The 22,951-nt window shown below is 42.5% G+C and overlaps 1 protein-coding gene across 5 annotated transcripts in view; it reads right to left on the bottom strand.

Moving 5' to 3' along the window:
- Window positions 1–22,951, bottom strand: part of dennd4c (DENN/MADD domain containing 4C) — a 205,021-nt gene that overhangs the window by 159,239 nt on the left and 22,831 nt on the right. For 2 of the 5 annotated variants that reach the window (XM_085149372.1, XM_085149375.1), the window contains exons 10-34: window positions 21,818–21,993; window positions 21,569–21,669; window positions 20,574–20,798; window positions 19,814–19,959; window positions 19,553–19,591; window positions 19,141–19,271; window positions 17,824–17,956; window positions 17,498–17,704; window positions 17,254–17,382; window positions 16,988–17,135; window positions 13,737–13,886; window positions 13,487–13,606; window positions 13,270–13,395; window positions 12,026–13,113; window positions 11,710–11,905; window positions 11,505–11,602; window positions 11,235–11,410; window positions 10,965–11,123; window positions 10,430–10,628; window positions 10,230–10,340; window positions 9,990–10,127; window positions 7,747–7,864; window positions 7,244–7,400; window positions 7,058–7,122; window positions 5,263–6,967 (exon numbers count right to left, since the gene is read on the bottom strand). In XM_085149372.1, the coding sequence (XP_085005498.1) occupies window positions 6,831–6,967; window positions 7,058–7,122; window positions 7,244–7,400; window positions 7,747–7,864; window positions 9,990–10,127; window positions 10,230–10,340; window positions 10,430–10,628; window positions 10,965–11,123; window positions 11,235–11,410; window positions 11,505–11,602; window positions 11,710–11,905; window positions 12,026–13,113; window positions 13,270–13,395; window positions 13,487–13,606; window positions 13,737–13,886; window positions 16,988–17,135; window positions 17,254–17,382; window positions 17,498–17,704; window positions 17,824–17,956; window positions 19,141–19,271; window positions 19,553–19,591; window positions 19,814–19,959; window positions 20,574–20,798; window positions 21,569–21,669; window positions 21,818–21,993 (4,473 nt within the window). In that variant the 3' untranslated portion in view covers window positions 5,263–6,830. Of the gene's footprint in view, window positions 1–5,262; window positions 6,968–7,057; window positions 7,123–7,243; window positions 7,401–7,746; window positions 7,865–9,989; window positions 10,128–10,229; window positions 10,341–10,429; window positions 10,629–10,964; window positions 11,124–11,234; window positions 11,411–11,504; window positions 11,603–11,709; window positions 11,906–12,025; window positions 13,114–13,269; window positions 13,396–13,486; window positions 13,607–13,736; window positions 13,887–16,987; window positions 17,136–17,253; window positions 17,383–17,497; window positions 17,705–17,823; window positions 17,957–19,140; window positions 19,272–19,552; window positions 19,592–19,813; window positions 19,960–20,573; window positions 20,799–21,568; window positions 21,670–21,817; window positions 21,994–22,951 lie in introns of those variants that run through there. The other 3 variants (XM_085149402.1, XM_085149385.1, XM_085149394.1) reach the window with 2 other exon arrangements.

Below are 22,951 nucleotides of genomic sequence, written 5' to 3'. Positions count from 1 at the left end.
GTATTTGTTTTAATTGTGAAATCTGTCAGGGAAAAGATTTACAGACTTTAGATTTAACATACAAACACTTGAAGGAAGTATGTAGACCTCATAATTTCAACAAGTATGGGTTTACACAACATGTTCATAATGCTTAACAGATTTGCCCAAATTTAAAATTAAACTTTAAACTTAAAAAAAGGGAAAAGTTAAAAATCAAAACTTCATCTCAGGTCGCTTCTCTTCAGAGTAAAAATTTGTACCGTCTCTGGGAGCTGCCAGGATCCATCCTCCTGAGCTAGAAGAAACCCCTGTACTGAGACACACCCTGTGTGTGAGAACTACAGGAAAATAGGGCAAAAAGGGGCAGGTTTAGACGTGCTGCTGTTTTTTTAGCGTAACATCTGCGTGTTTTCTGGCGCAAAGTGGGAGATAAACAAGAGAGACAGGATATAAAATGCAGTTTTTACAGTCTTTTCAAGCTGTAAACATTGCAAATAAATAAATAAATAAATATTATATATATATATATATATATATATATATATATATATATATATATATATAAAAACAGAAAGGCGACCTTTGGTGAATGTATGAAATAATAACAAGGAAAGGTAACTTTTAATTTTTTATTTTAATGTGTATACCTGGATCCTTGTCTTTCAATGATACTCCTTAGTGAAACAGGCTGGATTATAAATCTCCACCAGAATGTGAAAGACGAAGAAGAATCTTCTGCTGATCTACCAACACGCGAAACAGTTATGCGCAGTTATGTTCACCTGTTTAGTTACATCGACATGTACCGATGAGGGGGGAAACACGCCAAGACTGTCAGAGAGAAGCAGTCCTGTTTTTCCTGTTGTCCTGTTTCACATCTTCTTTTTTTCTTCTTCATATTTTTATTGAGAGACAAGTGTACATTAGTTTACAATGAGAATACAATCTGTTCCCCTCATATATTTTTTAGTTTTTCTTACATGAACTGTTTCATATCTTCTTCATAGATAAGATAATAATCTAAAAGATTTTGATTACATCTGTAAACAAATAAAATAATCAGAAACTGTAACATGAAAGCTGACAAGAAGCTTAATATCCCAGACTGACTTTTATATGTGCATAGAATAATGATCATTATATGATCATAATCATGCTCACACAGTTCTTTATGTTGAAGTAACAACAATGAAAAAACATCCAAGAAAACACTGCAGTATTTTTAAATAAGTAAAACTGAAGGAAACTTGGAGCAGCTAACGGGCAACAGTCAACCAAAATTAGGAGCAATGTTAACCTGGTACATTTCATGCTTAAGTCACTTCCCTTTATTAACTGAAGAATATCATTATTCATATTATATCAATATTATATTCTGATCCTTCATTTCAAGGATACACTGCAGTGAAACTGTCCGGATTATAAATCTAAACCAGAATGTGAAAGAAGAATGAATATAGAATCACAGACCCTCTCCCTGAGCACTCATCTTTAATATGATTTTTTATTTATAGGCTTTGACCTACCAGGAAATCAACAGTAATAATTAGGAGAATATTTAGACATTATGTCTATTGCAAAAAAAAAAAAAACTTGCAGTAAAACTTAAAGTAAAACAAATAAACTCAAACCCCAAACACTCAGTGGGTGTTTCACTAATAAACCTCCAGTGGAACCAGTTCCCACAAAATGTGCTCTTAATCTGGCAGGAAAGGAAACGTCAGTAACATGGCATGGGTGGCACATGACACCCTTCTAGATCCGCCCCTGCAAGTTGTATGAACTTGAAAGTTGTCCTTCATAAAAACAACAGTGTGATTCTTACTCCCTCTTAGTCCTGGTCCTAATGTTTGTCACTTTCTGGTTTATTTTGATAGACCCTCATGCTGTTTGTATCTATGTCGTCACCCTCCCAGCATCTACTCCACTCTCTCCCCTCTTACATGATCCGTCACAAACTGACGGATGGCGGAGTGAGAAACATCCATGCTCTGTGTCCCAATTCATAGGCCGCATTTGAAGGCCGACTACGATTAATGTTGGCGAGCTGCATGAGGCACTCTGAGAGGCCCGAGCGGTAGAAGTGCGGCACACTTCACTTCTTACACCGGCTGAGACAAACGTATGTGACGGTTATAAAGGCTGAAACGGAAGAAATAAGAAAAGGATCATTATCTTCAACATTGTTAATAAAGGTAAGATTTACAGACTGTATTTAAAATACAAACACTTGAAGGCAGTTGACTCACAGCATATAGATCTCACAATTTTAACACGTTTTGGTTTTCAAAACATGATCATAACGATTGTGTTGACAGATTTGTCCAAATTTAAAACGAATATTTAAAGTTTAAAAAGGTTAAAAATCAGCTCAGGTCGCCTTTTCTCGGAGTAAAACTTTGTACCGTCTCCGGGAGCTGCTAGCTCTTCCTGAGCTAGAAGAAGGCCCCGTCCTGAGACACACCCAGTGTGTGTGAGTACTACGGCAGGGGAAAATACCGCAAAGGGGTTAATATTGATTGATCGATTTTTTAAAATGGCTTTGAGAAGCTATAAGTTAGTTTAGTTTAGTTATAAACTTTATATAAAGTTTGAAACTAAAATCTTACTTCCTCGTGCTAGGTGCAGTCACCGAGGATAATAGTCTGGGATAATTGTCTACTTATCAACTTTCACTGAATCTTACAGTTTCTGAATATTTTATTTGTTTACAGGAGTAATCAAATACTTTCTCGAGGTGAATGAGGGTTGGATTTATAAGATAACGGACTGATGCTGTTCTCCTTTTTATTATTTCGGCACCGACGTGGAGGATTGAAGAGGACGTGTGGCTGTTGGTATTTTAAACGGACTTTCTTGGACTTTTAGCGTTTTTACTATTTGTGCGCACTCTGTCTACTCGCAGCTGGATTGCTGTAATTTTACTTTTATATTGTTATATTTCGAGTCTCGTTGCTCCCGACCAGCGCGTTTTTTTCCTTGTTTTTGTTAAATATAATTTATTTACAAGAAACCTTAGAAAGTTATCCACTACCTTGACTCCCCACCGTTCTGTCCTGTTTAGAGGGGTTACTCTTCCACACAGACCCACCACATTAACACACAAAAAAAGATGGAATAAATTTATGAACCAAATTAAAGTTCCCCGGCCTGTTTCAACGATCCTCAAGAGCCATTTAAATGTGTTCCGATCGCAATAACCAGGCAAAAAGGCAGCCTCGACAGAGATTTCCCCAAACTGTAAAAAGAAGTCAAGTGAACTTGATTTACTTACTCTTCTTCAGAAAGTGTACACGGGTAGAGTCGGAGTCTGTCTGTCTCACACCGAGCTGAGGAAGCGGTCGAGCGACGCAGTGCAAAGGCCTCCCTGTAACAAAATATTAGTAACTGTATTCCGTTACAGTTACCGTTTTAAAAGGTGGTATTCAGAATACAGTTACTTTGTTGAAATAAATGGATTACATGGCGGTCGACAATATTTTTCCCATTTCACCGGAAATTTCTTTTCGCCGTTGTCCGGTTTCAGCAGGGTTGAATGTGCCCGCTACGTCCAGATACACAGAATCAACTTTTGCGGCCACATTCCTGTCAGTGAATGCGCAGGGACCCCTGGGCACACAGAGTGCGCTGCACGCTGACTGCTGGTTTTGTCAGACATCGGCACAGAAACAGAAAGAAGTGTGTTTCTGTGAAGCCTTATTCACAAATTATTGATGAGCTTTAATACGTTTTACCTGAAAGTTTTATTAAAGTCAGGTTAACCGAACAAACTTGTGTTCGGTGTATTTAATTTACAAACTTAAACAGAGTAAGTTGCGATTCTGTTAAAGTGATTTAACCCCAGTTATAATATGACTTTAAACACGAAGCTCAGATTTGTAATAAATATTGCATATTCGATAAATGTTTGTTTTTCATGTTTGTTGTTCATTGTTTATTTTAAGGTATCAAAGGTTCAATAAGCATGCAAAATGTTTAAAACTGGTAACATCAAAGAGAAATGATTAAGTATTAGGACAAGACATCTATATTTCATAGATCGGTATCGGGATTTGGTATTTTTCGGGGTCCAGATCTTGTCTGTTTAAGGGGAGATCTCAAAATTGTATCCATCAAAGATCCGGTGCGGATTGTTCTGGATACTGTGCAGCATCATCAGTGCGCATCTGCGATCTCTCAGGCGGTTTCTGCTTGTCTTCTGACTCACAAAAAGAAAGAGGAGTAAAAGAAGGAAAATAACTTATCGTTGACTGCAAATACACTTGTGACGTTTACGTTAAACGAAAAAGAACAAAGGAAATTCCTGGTCTTACAGTTTTGATAAGACTTAGCCGAAGTACTGCTATCTTTTGCAAATTCATTCCTGTCACCTTTAACGCTCACTATTATTGACAGCTATTGATAGCTATTAGTGAAAAATGCGTGAGAACATCTCTTAACTCACAACACATCAAACGTTAAAGCACATGGGCTACAGCAGCAGAAGCCCACAACTGGTGCTACTCCTGTCACATAATAACAGGAAACTGAGGTTACTATCCACACAGGTTCACCATAATTAGAGAAGGTTGAAAGAAATGTGTCTGGTCTGATGAGTTTCAATTTCTGCTGCAGCATGTTGTGTTGTTCTGGCTACTGGTGGTGTAACGCTGTGGAGATAATTTCTTGGCACACTTTTTAGTGCTGAGTATTGTTTAAGCACCAAAGCCTACCTCAGTATTGTTGCTAACCGTGTCCTTTATGACCGCACTGTACCCATCTTCATCCTACCATTAATTAATGCTTCAATCTCTAATAATCAGCTATGTACCACAGGCCTTTAAGCTGGCAGTAGTTAATACTTTACTTAAAAAGCCATCTCTTGACCCAGCAGTCTTAGCTAATTATAGGACAATCCCCACCCTTGTTTTATTTTAAAATTCTTGAAAAAGCAGTTGTCAAATAGCTAACAGATCATCTGCAGAGGAATAGCTTATTTTCAAAGTTTCAGTCCAGGATACACCTCGTCTTTCCCCCTATGACAGGATAGACTCCAGGCACCTGCGACTCTAAGATTAGATAGATACATCTTTTGGGAGAAACAGAAATTCCTGGCAGTGGATGACAAACTGAATAAGTTAACATAGATAAACTGACATGAGTATAACTTTTTTCCCCACTAAGATCACATCTACTTCCATAAAAACAGAAATGAGCTACAGCTATGTTACAAAGGCAGATGTTTAATAAATATAAACTCTTCTTAACACAAAGACAAAAAAGGACAAATTTCATTGTCAATCAGTTCACAAACTCATTTATTGCAGCGCACTTATGTGTAGACATTCATTTCCTTTCCACAGGACGGTAAGAGAACATTTTACCTGCTATCTTTAAAAAACGTTTCTGTACATCCTCCACCAAGAGGAGATTTACTAAGTCAACACCGGCTGGAATCCCCTAACACGGATTCAAGGGGAAAACAGGGGCAGCTAGTTATAAAAACTCTAAGTTAGCACAGCAGCTGCAATCCAAATGTCAACAATACAAAAATAAATAATTGAGATTTTTTTCTGGATGAAAAATGGTGTAAATTGTTAATATTCTGATGTGGGTTAAGAGCAGGTTCTAATCTATGCAGTGCAAATGGAATATTTTACAACACATTTTCTCATCTGTACAAGTACAGCGCCACACTCACACTCAAGTCAACACACAGGTCCATCTTTACCCAACAATTCATCGCAGCACTTTGCTGTTTTCCCGCCTGTTTCACTGTTTTTAGTGGAATGTCAAATATCAAAGGCCTTCTGTCCTGACACAGTTTCAGCACTCATCAAGAGCCCTCTGCACTTTTATGTAAACCATAAACAGATCCTGTCTGAACCGTCGCGGTTCACTCTGTGCTGGAGTAGAGAATGAGAGTCACAGCTCTGAGTTAAGATCAGAATAAGACATGTTAGCTGAACAAACACAGTATGTTACTGTTATAAATGCAGCTTTAAAAAGGCCGACTGAAGCCAGCACACCTCTGCTGTCTGTGTTCCTCTGTTGTTTTAATCTGTGGGAATCAGGGGTGTGGCACCTTTATGCTTCAGATTGGTGTCTTTGTTTTTCATGATCTCTACTTTCCAAACAGCTGCTGTCACATGTTATCACAGAGATCAATACTCCTGCTTTGAGCACAGGGCATCTGGAATGTTATGAATCTATTTTAGTGATTCATAATTAGTGATTGTTCAAAGCCTCAGTCCTCTCCCATTTAAATGTGTTGCTCCAACACAAAGCTGCACAGAGCCCCAATGTGAGCCTGTACATGTGAACATTCATTAAGACTCTGATCACAACAACCAGGGCTGTTGACAAAAATGCAACCTCGACTGAGATTTCCTTAAACTGTACAAAAAGTCAGGTGAACTTGATTTACTTACTCTTCTTCAGAAAGTGCACAAAGTTAGAGTCAGAGTCTGTACACGGTCGCACACCGAGCTGATACGAGTATAGCTACGACAGATTTAAGAAGGCAAAAGGCTACGAGCAAAGCTGCTGACATGCAAACACACAGATATTCTGTACAGTGATCAATCGCTTTATACAGCTTCTGTAAGGAAAAGCAACTCAACTAGTCTGAAGAGATTCATTACAGCTTTCCAGGAAGTTTACAACAACAGTTCCACTTTTAGGCAGCTGCTTGGAAAACCTCTTTAAAGCAAAGCAAAGGAACGTGAAACGGCCAACGTCATCTTCCAAGGCAAACGGAAGAAGCAGTACCATGTTCGTCGAGCTGGAGATGTCCGAAAGTCTTCCTGTTCCCCAAAGCTGAAGCAGGAACAGTAAGAGTTTGTGTCTCTGCTGCTGAGAGGATCAGTTCAGATGAAAGGCGCTCCAAAACATTTAAGGCACCACTGGACGCTGGGAGTAGGCGGGCGATCGATGCAGTGCAGAGACTTGCGCTGCTCTGCGCTCAGCTGGTTGTATGCATTGTGGTACTCTCTGTCGAAGGCCTCTGCATGATGACGACACAGATATGATTTAGGAACGTTTACACTGTATACACTATAGGTCACAGCTGACATCACTAATTAATCTCACTCACCTACGTCGATGTTCTCCCGTCCCAAAGCCACCAGTGACAGAAACAGTATTTCTCTATAGACGCTCCTGTGAGACATTCACACACACGAGGCATCAGACACTTTTCTAATGCACTGCAGCAAAAATCACAACTAAGAGCTTAAAGAAAGACTAAATATGAAACAGTGAGTGGAGGAGGAGAACTGACCTCTGTCGTTTGACCCCTTCTGGACGCCGTTTGATCTCTCGGATCAGCAGGTTGATCGGCCCGTAGACGTCGTTGGTCTGGATGTTGCGAACAATGGTGTTGAGGAGAGTGCGGCTCTCCTGGTGGTCTGTTGGCCCCAGAGTTCCCCTCTTCTCCACTGGGAGCACAAACACCAAAGCATCAGAGAGTCTGCTGAAATATTCTTTTAGCAAAGATCCTCCTGTTCAGTAAATACACGCATCCACCTACGCCTTTTACTCTCACATTACTCACAAAACGTCATCTGACTGGTTTAGGGGGTTTTTGAAATGAGTACATACCTTCTTAGCTAAAATATGTTTGCTTGAGGTTTAAAGGCTGAACTCTTGCGCCCCCCAGTGGTGATTATGCAGTATAGCGCATCCTAATAATTTGAAAGCTCACAATTCAATTTGCAAATACAGGCTCTACACTCGACACTGTACTGATGGACAATGATTGATAATGTCCATCTTCACACTTACAAAAGGTCCTCCAGAGCAGGTAAAGTGGTTCTCCGGGTTCTTGGTGCAGGTTGATGTTGTCCCACAGGAGCTGTACGTACACCTGCTTACTGTCCTGCGGCAGTGACGTCAGAGGCAGCTGCAAGAATAAACCATGACATTATAGCACAGCTTGCTTGGTGCTCGCTAATTAACAGGACATCCTCTGTAAAGGAATGAGTTTGCTGTGTTGGGTCTAGATGACTGAAGCCTTCTTATAGGTGGTGTGCAAATCACTGCTGGTTTCAGTCCATTACAGTCACAGCATTTCATCTTTTATGTGTGGGTCAATTTCATATAGACTAACCTTTTGACATGGGCGCACAAAATTTGAGTGCGCCTAACTTTTGTGTCGGTACGCCTAACTTTTTAAAGTTAGGCGTACCGGCACAAAAGTTAGGCGCACTCAAATTTTTCAACCGCATCGCTTAACACCGCAGTTTTACATGTGCACTTTCTTTGGGGGGGAAGTCCATTGATACACTGCTGCTTTTTCAGCATTCAAAGATTGATGGCTCCGTGTCAGAGCACTGGCTATGAATTTCAGACGGATCAGGCCTTAACTTAACAAAAAAGTTATCAATAGTTCTTTTCTTATTACAGCTACATCCACTTCTCTCAGGCCTAGGCTGCTCACTAGGGCTGGGTATCATCACTGATTTCTATAATCCATTCGATTCCGGTTCTCAAAGTCCTGATTCGATTCAATTTAGCCTCAGACAGTCAGAAATATTATAATTCTGATCATTTATCAGTACTGATACACATGAGACTTCATCAGCATTGTGAACATCACAGCAGATGCCTTTGTGTGAAAGTAACCGAGAATAAAACACAGAAAAACATGAAGGAGATTTTCCTGGTCTGGCTTTTTATAGCAGATAACCTTAAAAATATTCTGCAATATTCTGCAATTTTGCATAATTTTAAGAAGTTAAAATTTCTTCAGTATTGAACAGCAGAAATTAGGCTTTCTTGTCCGAGGTCATTTAAGTGAAAAAAGAAAAAGACAGCGCTGTAAACAACGGTAGACTGGTGGGTAACAAGCGAATGAATAATGCAGAAAACAGAGATTTGAGACGGGCAACTGTTCCTGAAGTACACAGAGAGAGAAAGCTGTGCAGGAAGTGTGATTTTTATCGTGGTGGAAGCAAAACAGCAAAAGTCAGAGGGAATTCATGACGACATTGATAAAATGTGAAGCGTAGTTTGCTGCTACTTTTGCTGCTGGCTCGCCGAATTTTGGTTGGAGAGAGACAAAACCTGCAGCTCAGAATCAGCACAAAAAAGACGTGAACACAGTGGACCCGACGCATCAGAATCGCTGAGCTCCAGCAGCGTGTCCGTGTTCGGGCGGTCGGGTGAGAAAGCCGAGAAAGACAAAGCTGATTCTGATGCGTCGGGTCCGCTCTGTGTTTACGTCTTTGTGTGGAATCCCTTAATGAATCGAAATCGCTTTATTCAAGCTACTCACCTCTCTCTTCCACCTGCACTTTCAACTGGACCACGGCCAATCAGAGAGGTCCCGCCCCTGACTATCTCTGATTGGTTTACTCCACGATAGGGGCATAATGTGTGTCTGTTGTTGACCACACGGAGAGTTGCAGAGATTTTTTTTTGTTACCCGAACAGTTGGTTGCACAGGTGCGACCAAATATATTTTTTAGTCGCACCACTGAAAAGTTTGGTCGCACTCTAGAGCCCTGGGGAACGATCGAGGAGATTTTTTTTAATCTTTAAAAACAGTAAGAAAGCAGCACACCACAGAGCAAGAATACTTTTTACGAGCTATTGTGAAATAGCTAAAATATTCCACGACCCAGTGTTCTGAAACTAATCTACACTCTGGTCTAAAAGCTCCTAGTTGCTGGTACAAGTTCCTGTGGACAGTAGTAATGGATTGGATTTATATAGCGCTTTTCAAGGCACCCAAAGCGCTTTACAATGCCACTATTCATTCACTCTCGCATTCACACACAGCTGCCCTGGGGTCAGACTGACAGAAGCGAGGCTGCCATATCGCGCCATCGGCCCCTCTGGCCAACACCAGTAGGCGGTAGGGTAAAGTGTCTTGCCCAAGGACACAACGACCAGGACAGAGAGCCCAGGGATCGAACCGGCGACCTTCCGGTTACAGATACGCTTCCCAACCAAGTAGTGCATACCTTCAGATTGGAAAGCATAGAAGAAGAGAAAACTGCATTTAACCAGACGTTATGTCTAACCTGCACTCCATTGTTGCAGTGTTCAGAAGTGAGGATGAGACCGGGCAGGTGAGAGGGCAGGTCCAGGCGGCGGAAATACCACACCAGGTTCCAGAAAATGATTGGGTGCTGGCTGAGGAACTTGTGGGTGTAGATCACCTGGACAGATAAACCACAAAGTGTAACTTAAAGGATCTTGAATCTGCTGGCTGACACTTGCTATATACATAAAAACACGAGAGAATGTCTTTATATTTATACCTGATCTCCCTCATTCTCCAGCAACGTTTCCAGCTCCTTGCGCAGTACCAAGGGGCTGAGGTACGGCACAGACACTGGTTTGGGATTTGGCCGCTTTGTCCCCATGCCGTCCTGTAAACACACAGAATTCCACTCATTGACTCCATGTGGGTAAAAGCACTACTGTCAGTGAAGGCTTGGAACAGAAAGGAGGCACTGACTTGCACTTCCTGCAAACTGCAGGGAAGGCTGGTGGTGGAGACGCCATGTCCAGGTCTCTGAGAGTAGTCCAGGCTTTGCAGAGGTCCTCCAACACTGTTGCTACGTGTCAAAGATGTCCCGGTGCCTTTCTGCTGCTTACATGCTGCCTGGTGTTCCAGGAGACCCAGGGGATCTGACTGTACCGGCTCTGGAATCAAACTGGAAACAACCATTCAGTTATTTATATAGCACCAAAACATCTGCCTCAAATCACTTTATATTATACCTTACAATAATGCAATGATCCACAACAATAATTATTATTTTTGTTATTAAAGTTTATTCAAATAACTTTTTCTTCTCAGTCATCAAGTAAAAGACACCAAGAGAAGATTAGAAGATCTATGCTGCCATCTAGTGGTAGTTTCTACCACTAGATGGCATGTACTATTAAAACACTAGTAAAGCGGTGCTGAAGATTTAAACAAACATGCAAATACATCTCCTCGTGCATGCAACCTGAGGTGCATTCAGGGTGCTCAGATGAAATTGTACCTCTTCTGTGCTCCTGGAGTATTTTCAGCGGTCTCCCTCGGTTCATCTTCAGCGAAAGTGATAAGGTCTGGTGTCTTAATGTCAGCCGCGCTGCTAGCTGTGGGGTGAGTGCTTGTGCTGTGGATGCTGTCCCCTGAGGCACTGGGATTCACATAAAACCTTAAAGAGAAAATAAAAGAACAGTGATATTTAAATTTGAGTTGCCACAAAGAATATGTTCGTGTGTTACAACACAGGAAAAATAAAAAATCTCATCTGACAGTTTCCTACCCGGTCATCGTGCGCAGGTCGTGAAACTCGATGTGCAATAAGGGAAGAAAGACCGTCTGACAGAAAGGACAGTTGGTATTGAGGTTGGAATCATCAGCCGTCCAGCCTGCCATGATCTCCTCGTCGTACACCAGCGCTTCACAGGAGCGACACTGGGAGCAACTGGACATCAGCACCTGTAAGTGGGATAACGCGTCAAACCCTGCTGTATTTTAAACATCAGCAGTGAGAGTGCAGCGCAAACAGAGACTCTGTTCATGCATGTCCTACCTCCAGTGCACAGTTCTGGAAAATACTCGAGGAGGAGGCGTGATGCGAGGAGCTTTGCTCAGAGTCAGGACCTCTGCCCGGGCGCCCTGGAATCAGATCTGCAGGCCGACATGAAAACAATATTGAAAGCTGGCATCACTGGCCTCAGAAGTACTTCGCTGCCCCTCCCTTGCTTCTTCATTTACATCAGAGAGTCAGTGCTTACGTGTCTGTGTGGTCCCTCGGCCCGTGTCACTGCTGCCACTGCTGCTGCCGCCCAGGCTGGTGCAGCTCTGGTTCAGACCATTCGCCACCAAACCTGGGATGCCTTTTCTCTCAGGACTGTCATCCAACTCATGTGCAGCCAGCATATTTTCATCCAGACGAGCTGGGAAGCCGCCGCCACCAGCCTGAGCTTCATCCTGTAGAGAAAAGTTACCTTAAATCTTCCCTTTTATGCAGAACAGGCTGACACATCTGTTCCATCAGATCAGATGTTAAACTGCCTAAAATGTCTGGAATGACCTTTTAATGACCCTCACCTCATCATCTGAATCGGCGTAAGCGGATGCCACTGCCCCCCACATTTTACTGGCCACATTTGCTGCCTGCTTCATGCTTGACTTGAGCACATCGATTTTAGGTCCTGTTAAGAACGTGTCCATCTTGATACCTGAAATGGTGTTAAAGACCGAGCCCAGCGACCCCCCCTGAGAGGACTTGACCAGTGCGGTCAGTGAGGACGATCGCTGGCCTGGGCTCGCTGTAGAGCTCGCAGGCGTCTTTGTCTTTACTGCAAAAGTCTTGGAGCGGGTTACAGTGCTGGGGCTGCGTTTGGGGGTGTTGCTCGGTGAGCCAGTTGGGGTTTTCACAGGAGGCACCGGGAGGCTGGACCTCCGCTCCAGAGTCTGTTTGGACTGAGGTGCATCCGTGGAGTCTACCTGCGGCTGCTGGAGCTCCATGCTGGAGGATTTGGTACCCAGCGGGGTTTTCAAGCTCATGTACAGCTCGATCTCCTCAGCCAGGTTACGGGACACCACAGCAGGCACGGAGCGTGGCGGTTCCTGACTGTTGACAGAGGCCGACTCTTCGCTCTCTGACACCAGACGTGACAGTGGATCAGCTCCCACTTCCACGTCGGCCCTCTCCAAAATGGGTCCTCGCACTCCAGAATCATCTTCATTAGTTTCAGTGTTTTTTCTTACTTGTTTCTCCCTATTTACTGCGGTACCCTTCACCTCTTTGTCTGTCTTTCTTTCTTCAGCGGTTTCTGGGTCCTCTTCTTCTGGAAGCTTTTTAAGCCTCAACCCCTCATTTTCCTCAGGCTCTTCCTCCAAGTCTTTAAAAAGTGGTTTGGGCATAATATTAGGGGGTGGGCTTTGACCTCCTGAGAGGACTCCAGCTAGGATACGAGCATCAGCGCCCATTCGGCTGGCCATGTGGTCCATGCCTGCCTCAGAGAGCATTCCAGCACGAGTTTCAGCGCTGAAGCTGCAGCTGCGTTCAGAGAAGGATTTCTGCCGCTGATGCTGAGACTGGTGAGCTACGGCCGGGGACGGCAGCGAGGGATCGTCATCGGTAAGTGACACGTTATCGTTCTTGCTGTGTCTCCTGAACAGCTTCCCTTTACCTGCACACAGATACAGTTATTGTAGTGCAACAATTACATTTATGTAGCTTAATTGAAACAGGAACAAATAAGCTTTACAAATTCAAAGGTGATGCCAATTTCACAGAATTTCCACCAAAACTTTTTAAAGTATTTGAGCTAAATCTACTTTCTTACCTGTTTCTCCGTCAAAGCTTCCCGTGGACAGCCTAACAATACTGTGGACATGCGGCGACCCATCGACAGGACTGTGGGGCTCTCCCACTGCTACTGCACTGTCCACTGAGCCAGCTATGTCCCCTCCTGGTTAAAAAGAAACAAAAATAAAAGTAGTGGTTTGTGGTGCATACAACACAACACTGGAGGTGAATGTCTGAGGCTGGGCCTTTCTTACCATTATGCTGTGCTTTGGTATCGTTTCTCTCATCAGCCAGCGGAAGGGCAGCGTGCAACGGTTCAGCCAACTCCTGGTGCAGCTCATCCTTGGAGCCATATCCTTGATCACACTGTCTCTCTGGAGAGCACAAAATTAAAAAAAAAAACACAAACACAGCTGTAATCACAAACGTACGCTTTTGTTTTTGTTCCTCAGAGACTCAGCTGAACCTTGTGTTACAGAGAACTGATGCTTTGGGAATCAGTACCTGCGCTGCAGTGGTTATCTGCTACGTCTTCCATGTCACGGCTGGGGGCAAATACACTGTTCTCCTCACCGTTGACCTCGCTCGAGCTGTCTGCACTTCCATGACTCAAACAGTCGGCATCAGTGACTGCTGAGGCAGCTACTGGAGCAGCTAAAGAAGGATGCAGGAAGAAACATGAGTAGACTGTATGTGGTATAGCAGCAGACTTCTGATATTTTCTAGTTAACATCAAGTTAATGTCATATTTTTTTTTAATTCCAATTTATATGTAATCATGAAGCTATGATAAGAAGTGTCCTATAACTTCTAAGTAGAGTAAACCTCTTGTTTGATAACGTTTCAGGTTTTAACTAATGCTGTCAGCGTTAATCTCGTTAAAATGACGTTAATGCCATAACCGCATTAACGCCGATCGCCCCTGTGCGTGGGGCTGGACGGCGCTAACAAGCTAACCGCGCTAACGCCGTGCAGCCCCACACATGGGACGATCCGCATTAACTCGCTAACGGAGATTTGCTGCGTTAATGCGGTTATGCCGTTGTTGCGAAATCAGTTTCACCCCGGTTCTTTTATTCGTCGAAACTTCCAGAGACGGCACCGGAACTCAGTAGTTATTTCACAAAACCTTTATTCATCTTTATTCATCTTCATTTAAGCATGCACTTCTAGAAGGGAAGACGAGGCCGATGTCCCTCTGCAAAATCTTCACCCCTTTGTTAGTTACAGCCAGCTTTATAGAGTAGTGATGGGTCGTTCGCGAACGAAATGGCTCTTAGAGCCGACTCTTTGAAGTGAACGATGCGAGCCGGCTCCTTATTGGGAGCCGTGAGGTTTTTTTTGGTTTGTTTTTTTTTCCTTTCTCTCACCCTCTCTCTCGCCCTTTTTTCCGCTAAACTCCGCATGCGCGGCCTGTAGTGATGTGCGGATCGATACTGAAATATCGATTCCTCCAATACCAGTCATTTATGTTCTAGAATCGATTCTCATATTAACATATCGATATTTTAGTAATGTAGGGTAAATTTGTAGTTTATCATTAACAGGAACACAGTGGAAAGAAACTATATCATTTGGATTTTCTACATTGGAAGGAACTACTTCCTCTTCCGCCTTTAATAGTCATGTGCGAAATACGGCTCTATAAATGTGTCGCAGCCCCTTGGCGTGCGCACTCACAACAATGGCTGGGCGTAAATGGAGTCATGTGCGGACGTATTTTACCTCCACAAACAGCCAAGATGCGGTTTGTGATACATGTGGCAAGAAAGTGAGGTATTGTGGCAACACCATTTACCTTGTCAAACACCTCAGAGTAAATCATATCACAGAATATGACGAGCGTATGTTGAGGCGAACTGAAGAGGAGGAGAGGGACAGGTGCTGCCAGGGCGAGACAGACGTCTCTCACGGAGTCCTTTAATGCTGCAGGCAGGCAACGTGCCCAAATAGCCACAACTTTAGTTTTCTGTATGCTGTATGATAATTCTGCATTATTAAGTGATAAGAACAAGTAATCTGATGTCCTGTAATCATTATGAAGCTATAATTTGAGATACAATAAAAGATACAGTAAAAAAAAAAGGTTTTGTACAAAGTATTGGTATCGGATCAGTATCGCCGATACCACCCTGAATTTTACTTGGTATCGGATCGGAAAGCAAATCAGTGGTATCGCACATCACTAGCGGCCTGTACTTTGCGCTGGGCAGAGGGGGGAGTTACACTCGCAGTAGCACAGGAACAGAGCCAGAGAGAAAGAGAGTGAGGGACAACAATGTCACATTAGAAAGGTATAGTAATCATCCACTATTTTCAGTTGCAGATGATAAAGGATTCAGAAATCATGCAGGCCCATATGACAGAGAATGTGCATCTTCTTTTTGTTTTAATATTTTAATTTATATTTAGTTGTGTTGTAGTTTTCAGTGTTTTGTGTTGTTTCACATTAAATTTGTTTAAAAGGAAAAAGCTGAAAATTTAAATAGTTAAAAGTTTAAAATGTAAATAGTTGTTTTTTGTATTATATGATTTATTTATTACATTTTATGTGGAGTGAATAAATAAAGTATATTTATGGTGGACCTTAGAGACAAAGCACGTACAAAGTCCAAAACGCGTAAAAACTCCAAAACACGTAAAAACTCAGAAGCACGTACAAACTCCAAAACACGTACAAAAGACAACAGAAGTGCTCCAGGTTTCTAGGGCGCAGTGTTGAACTTTTGTTTCCTAGTGGCTACACAAGCCAGGAAGTATCAACAACCGGATTTGGTGTGTGGTAGTAACAGGTAAATGAACTTTTTTTTAAAATTATTTGAATAAATATGAGAGCTTGTCTATAAATACACAAACAATACACACGTTTTCAATTGTGTAATTTAAGTGATCTGGGTAGCTCTGTTTTGGAAGTTCAGTAAACGCTAGAAATGTGTTTTAGAGTTTGTACGTGCTTTTTAGAGTTTGTACATGCTTTGTCTCTAGGGGCCATATATAAACACATATAAATAAAACCACTTTTTTACATTAGTAATTCCTTTTCTGCATAATTTGATATTATTGTTAATGATTAAATAATTAAAGCAACAAAACAACCTGAAGAGCCGGTTCGGAGCCGAAAGAGCCGGCTCTTTTTAGTGAGCCGAGCCGAAAGAGCCGGATCTCTAAAAAGAGCCGGAAATCCCATCACTATTATAGAGGCGTCCCCATCATAAAACCTCCCCCCGGTGTGCTGCAAACTCTGTGTCTATGTGCACGAGCACGTGAATGCCTACATGTGCGCGTTCCTGTGTGTATGTGTGTGCACGTGAGTGAGTGTGCATGTGGATGTGTGTGCGTGACAGTTAAAACACTGCGGGTGTAGGTGACTCCCTAGAGGTCATAAAACCCATCTCCCTTCCAGACCACAGTTATCCAGTTACAAATGTTGAGACCTTTCACAGTTCAACTGGGGGAGGGGTCTCCTACAATCTACTCCTAAGTTCATGACACAATCAGGCCTTTATTACATTGAGGGCAGTGTCAGTGTCTCTACAATAATTCTACATTCTATGTTAACACATTTCTAAACTCTAAATCAGCTAAACATTCCTACACCGTTAACGTCATTTTAACAAGATTAACGTGGACAGCACTAGTTTAAGTAACCCTGCTAACAGGTAAACAAACAAACCAATCATATAACCTGCTTAGCAGAGGTAAAAAAGCAAGAAAAGGGAACAAGAGGAACACAGCCTTGTACATTTGATTCACACCTGTGGTAGTCAGCGTTGATCCCTTCTCAGAAGATGTGCGGTTTAAACCGTATTTAAACTGCGTGACTCCACGAAGGACGTTGCGCAACTTGGTCCACATGATCAGGCCGCTCTGGTTCCGGCTGGGCCACGGGCTCTCTAAGACAGCCTGCGCAGAGCAGATGAAGGATGAGATGGGATTGCTTAATAAATCCCATAAACCAGCATATCAGCAAGACCACACACACACATTTCAGATGTTAAAGTGATAAGCTATATATGCAAACCTTATTGTAGTATCCATATGTGATGGCGTTGGGATGGACTCCAGCTTTCTTCATCTCAACCAGGACTCGCACAGCCATCACAGGCAGACCCCACACGCCGCAGAGCTGCATCACCACTCTGTAACACACCTGACAGCAGACAAACACATGATCATTACTTTATATGTTTTGCATTGTCTATGAAATTCCAAAAATCTAAAGAGAAGTGATAATCGAAACATATTCCTACAAAATGTGAACGTACCTCATCCAGTATCTCCACCTCAGTGGTTCTCATCTTTAACAGGATGTTGTACGCCTGCTGCATTGCCCGGGTCTTTGACTTGGCCATCCGTACAGCTGCTGGCAGGCAGATGAACCACAAACTGTAGCAGTGACTGAACAGACAGCGGGCCCACAGAGGCGGGTTGGAGTAGAAACGCTTTGCCATCTTGTATGCGAGCTTGACCTCCTATAGGAGCAGTACGGGCACACGTCAGATGAACACAATGATAAAGACAAAGGGTGAAGAGCATGGTCAAAGCAGGTATCGTTCCTACTTCTGCTGAGGATGATAGTGTGAGTACGTACTTGCTTTGTCCTCTTTGCTAGTAGTGCAGGGCTGCTGGACAGACTGGCCCCTGCTGCTCTGGTGCTGAGTGCTGGACGTAACTCTCTTGGACGGTCAAATAGATTTAACTGCAGTTTGGGGAACCCTTTATACCTGAATGTAAAGCAAGGAACACTTTTAAACCAGAGTATAGCATCAAGTCAGTTTAACTTGTTGGATATTGATCTGATCAGTTTAGTAACAGAGGGGGTTGTTAATCAGTTTCAGCTGCTTTGGTGTTAATGACATTAACAACAGGTGAACTAGAAGGACAACAACGAGAAAACCCTAAAAACAGGAATGGTTTTACAGATGGAGGCTACTTCTCTTCTTTTCTGATAGTTTTTTCACTAGTTTTGCATTTAGCTAGGGTCAGTGTCACTGCTGTTAGCATGAGGCAATGCATAGACACTATAGAGGTTGCACAGGTAGTTCAACTCCTCCAGGTTGACACATTAATACCACTGGCAGAAAGAGACAGGCAGTTAACTCTAGGAGAGCTGGATAGGGCCACAGAAGGTCTTTAACCCATCAGCAGGAGCGGTGTCTGCACCTTGAAGCCCGATTACATTTGCCATAAAATACCAGAATTAGCAGGTCCACCAGTGGCACCCTGTGCTTTTCACAGATGAGAGCAGATTCATCCTGAGCACACGTGATAGATGTGAAAGGGTCTGACGAAGCCGTGGGGAACATTTTGCTGCCTGTAACATCATTCGGCATGACCAGTTTGGTGGTGGGTCAGCGATGATCTGAAGGGACACACAGACCTCTGCAGGCTAGGCAACAACACCCTGAGTGCCATTAGGTATTGAGATGAAATCCTTGGATCCATTGTCTGAACCTACACTGGTGCAGGTGGTCCTGGGTTCCTCCTGGTGCACAGCCTCATGTGGGGAGAGTATGAAGGCAGCTCCTGGAGGATGAAGAAATGACTGGCCCCCATACTCGCCTGACCTAAATCCACCTCTGGGACATTATGTTTCAGTCCATCCAACACCACCAGGTTGCACCTCAGACTGTCCAGGAGCTCATCAATGCATCATCCGTTTTCTTATTATGAGCACTCCCCTGACATTCTCAGGCACACACGTAAGCACAAATGGACTCTCCTGCCCCATCATTTTATCGCTGTGATTTTTGGGGGTGTCTTGGAATTCAGCCCTCTGTGGACTGATCACATGCCCATATCGGTGTTGAAATTCAGCATGATTTTTCCCCTATTGAGCTCTGATGTGTTTTTAAAAAGTGTTACTATAATTTTGTGGAGTGTACGCTTAAAGCACTACAAGTCTTACGTGTACTGAGGAGCAGGATCCGGTCCATCATCTACTGGAGGCTCAGGAGGCATTACAAAGACTGTGTGCTCACTCTTTTGAGACTCATCCAGCTCCAGCAGTCTTGTGTCCTCGGATGACTCTCCTTCAACCTGCAGAGGGGATCACATCCAGAGATTTAGAAAACAGCACAGACTGTAGACCATTTCCTGTCTGATACCAGTAAATAAACTAGGTTACAAGGATACTCTATAAAGCTTTTGTAATTAAGCAGTAAAGCATGCTTATTTGATTGTGATTAAGTCAGAGGAAAAGCTGGAAAAATCCATGCCTCTTGACTGAATGCATTCATCAGATGGGGGGGAAATTAAAATATATGAAGAGGGAAAAAAAAAAAGGTGCAAGGAAATCTGATTACATTAGTAGCAATTACCTTGGTGCCCTTGTCGGTGATTTTATCAGAGGGAAAAAGCTGCAAGTAGAGGGAAGAGAGCAAAGGGAACAGAATGAATCAAAGGAAATTATGGCTTCCTTAGCCTCCCAGCGTACAAATGATACTTTGCCAATGAACCGCTGTAACACAAAGGCCTGTTCCTGGAAAGAACGCTCCAACGGAAGAGAAAAACAAAACAACAAAGACCAGCATGCGTTTTTTACACGCCTGGAGGCAGCATGATGCCGGGAAGGTAATCACCTTTTCGACGCAATCGTCAAAAAAGGCCAGGCCTGTGTCCTTGTCGCTGACGAAGGTGCACTCCTCGATGAAGCGGATGAATATCTGGGTCTTGGTGAGCTGGGAGTAGAACTTCTGGTGGGCACGGTCTCTGCTTTTGAGGAACCCTGCAGGAAGGGAAGGAGACAGTGCGGCGTCAGCTTCACGGTCGTCTCAGTTTACGGAATTTATGAATTCAGTGTCACTCGTTAATTTCGTAACTTAGCAATAAACAAAATTAGAGTCTTTACTGCATCTTAAAAGGACAAACATAACAAGTTTTGTCCTTTTGGCCTCATTATATTAATCATTCCTGAGTGACCTTCATCAAATCAATGTGCAGCTATTTATAAAAGTGTTAAACTATGCAGCGTGAAGAAGATTCTCTTTCACATCATCTAAAATTGATCTTTGAGAGGGGAATTAAATGGAGCCGGGAGCCTATTTCCCAGCAACAAACACTTATGGCTGATGAGAAAGGTGATTAATTTCTAAAAACACCTATAATGGTCTATTTTAAACCATTACAGTACATGGAAGAGAGGGCAGGGAATTGGACTAAAGGGCATATGAATGTGCCCAGCCTCTCAACCACTCGGTCAACCTGACTCCTTGAAACAGAGATGCCAATAAAAGTATGCATGAGTTGAGCCCATCTGAATTAAAGCTGTAAATTATGCAAAGGTTACAGATCCAGGGAGCTATCAACAAATCCATAGTGTTTGGTGAATCACGTGTTTACCTTGTAGGTCATAGAGGGAGTCTGCAGCCGTGGTTTTTTCAGAGGGCGCCTGGGTGATGGGTTTGAGGTAGGAGCGGTAGCCCTTCAGGATGGAGGCCATGAAACGAAGGAAGGCCTCTTGGATTTCCATCTCCAGGGCCGTCCTTTTCTTGTGCCAGGTGAAGTCCGCGTCCATGGGAGTCATGTCGACAGCCGAGCCATCCGGCATCACTGGGCGTAGCGAAACTAAAACAAGCCAGTGTGGTCAGTTTAAATAATTTATATAAATTTCTCAGCTCTCTCCTTTTATAAAGTGTCATTAAATGTACTCTCAATTATTAATAGGTTTATTAATTAGGTCTCCCCACATTTACTTTCCTGTAATAATGCTTGATGATGGAGATAATGTAATGATGCAGAGAGAAAATTATGAGAGTCACAGAACAGTGAGGTTACTAACGCTGTTAGCATTAGCTTTCTGACCAAAACGCCTCAGGTGCTGTCAAAAAGTTCAGACAGGTCTATATAAGCACAGCGTATGAATGATTAGAATCAAATGCATTAACTGTTGCTGTTTTAGAATGGAGACTGAGCATGCTCAGTGTGGATTTTGACAAAAGTGTTTACAGTTAAGCTAGCTAGCTTGTAAGTACTTTTTATTGCATCAAAAATTTGACATAGTAAAATAATTCTGATATTTTATCAACCAAGCAACCAGAAAAGAAAATACGAAAGCGTATTTGTTTTTGTTTTTTTAAAGGAATAGCATATAGTTCAGATGCTTTTTTCCCATTATATTAAAATTTTGTAACTTATCGTTAGCTTTTTTTAAAGGTATAGCTTTATTTTCAGCTTTGGACTACCATATTTACTAAAAGAATACCATGATGCATTTTGTAATTTAAGCTTACAGTGTTCAGGTAAAGATTAAGAACCCTGTCCACGTTAATTGTGGTAACTTGGTATAACAGGTAAGTGATCCAGGTTTTGCAATACAAATGAGATGCTGTTTGTACCAGTGGCCAGCTGGTGGTGCAAGTTGCTTAGTGAGTTAATGAGACTCTTGCAGGGCTTCTTTGGGAGGTTCTTCCAGTTGCCGTGTTTCTTCTCATCTGACCTGTAACATACAAAACCACAAAGTTTGTAGACTGGAAAAAAAACAAAAGACAGCTGAAAACAAAAATCTGGGAAAGAGTTGTTCAGCATAATGAGAGCTGTTAATGTAGAAGACAAAGTGTGTTTTTCTCTAACAAAGCACAACATACAGGTAGATAGTGTTCGTGTCCAGATCCACACAAACAACATCTGGTGGGGGGTCATAAAGGTCAAAGTAGCGGGAGTCCACGCCCACTATAAATGGACACGGCGCGTTGAGGACGCCTGCGAGAGAGAGCGGGCAAAGGGGGATGTAGGGACACTGCCACTGGAAGGGGAAAATCATCTGGAAGGAGACAAAAGCCAGAATCAGGATTATTACTCCCAAACAGATGTTTTTAAAAGGTTTCCCATGTGTAAAAAAAAACAAAAACAACCGCAGCATATTTCTTTCCTTACTCACGAGCCCATTTTTTCATATTGCTCCACCCCTCAAGAACATCTATAAGTTGAACACCGAAGGTAAATAAGACAAATTTAGGGGGTCACACTTGCATAACTGATCTACTGTAACAGCTGAAACCTATTTGGGTTGATTTTGAGAATTGTGAAATCCTTACTTTTCTGGAACTGGAGAATAAGCAGCTACATTCAGTGAAAAAAAACCTCAAAGTTCAAAAAGCCTGAGTAGTGCCAGAGTTATTTGGATACTACGCTGCCTGCAGGCAGGGACATGTGAGACACAAAGTAATGATCAGCTATGAAAGCAATTTAAAATTGTCACAAGTTTAAAAAGGAAGTCATTAACTCGCGGTTCTAGTCATTCGTGACAGGCATTTTCAGCTAAAAGAAAGATGCTTTACTTTAACATTATCTGGACTTCATGGTACTGTGTTGCAACATTATTAGGCAATAAATGGATAAATGGAAACCACCCTTACCAATACTCAATAGGACTACATTATTGAGAGTTGAATATGTTTACAGTATTGATTACAGTGTAGGCGTCACTCGGGCTCCATTACCGATTTTGTGTCTACATGAATAAAAAAGACGTGCAGTGCTGCTCACATCACTGCTCAGAAACTTGTTCCTCTTCTTGCTGCTGCTTTTCTGGATTAAACTGCTCTACCTGACTCATCTTAATGCTCTTTCATTACAGCCATAAAACATAAGTGAAAGGAAATGAAACTAATAGTTACAGTTCCTCCATGTGGACCATTTGAGCTGTCTTTGACTAATTACTGATACTGTTACATATACAGCATATATCATTTACTAAATGTAGTTTATGTCACTGTGCT

Source organism: Neolamprologus multifasciatus, chromosome 3 (genome assembly GCF_963576455.1).
Source record: "Neolamprologus multifasciatus chromosome 3, fNeoMul1.2, whole genome shotgun sequence".
NCBI classification, from domain to species: domain Eukaryota; kingdom Metazoa; phylum Chordata; class Actinopteri; order Cichliformes; family Cichlidae; genus Neolamprologus; species Neolamprologus multifasciatus.
This window is presented reverse-complemented; position numbering and strand designations above follow the sequence as displayed.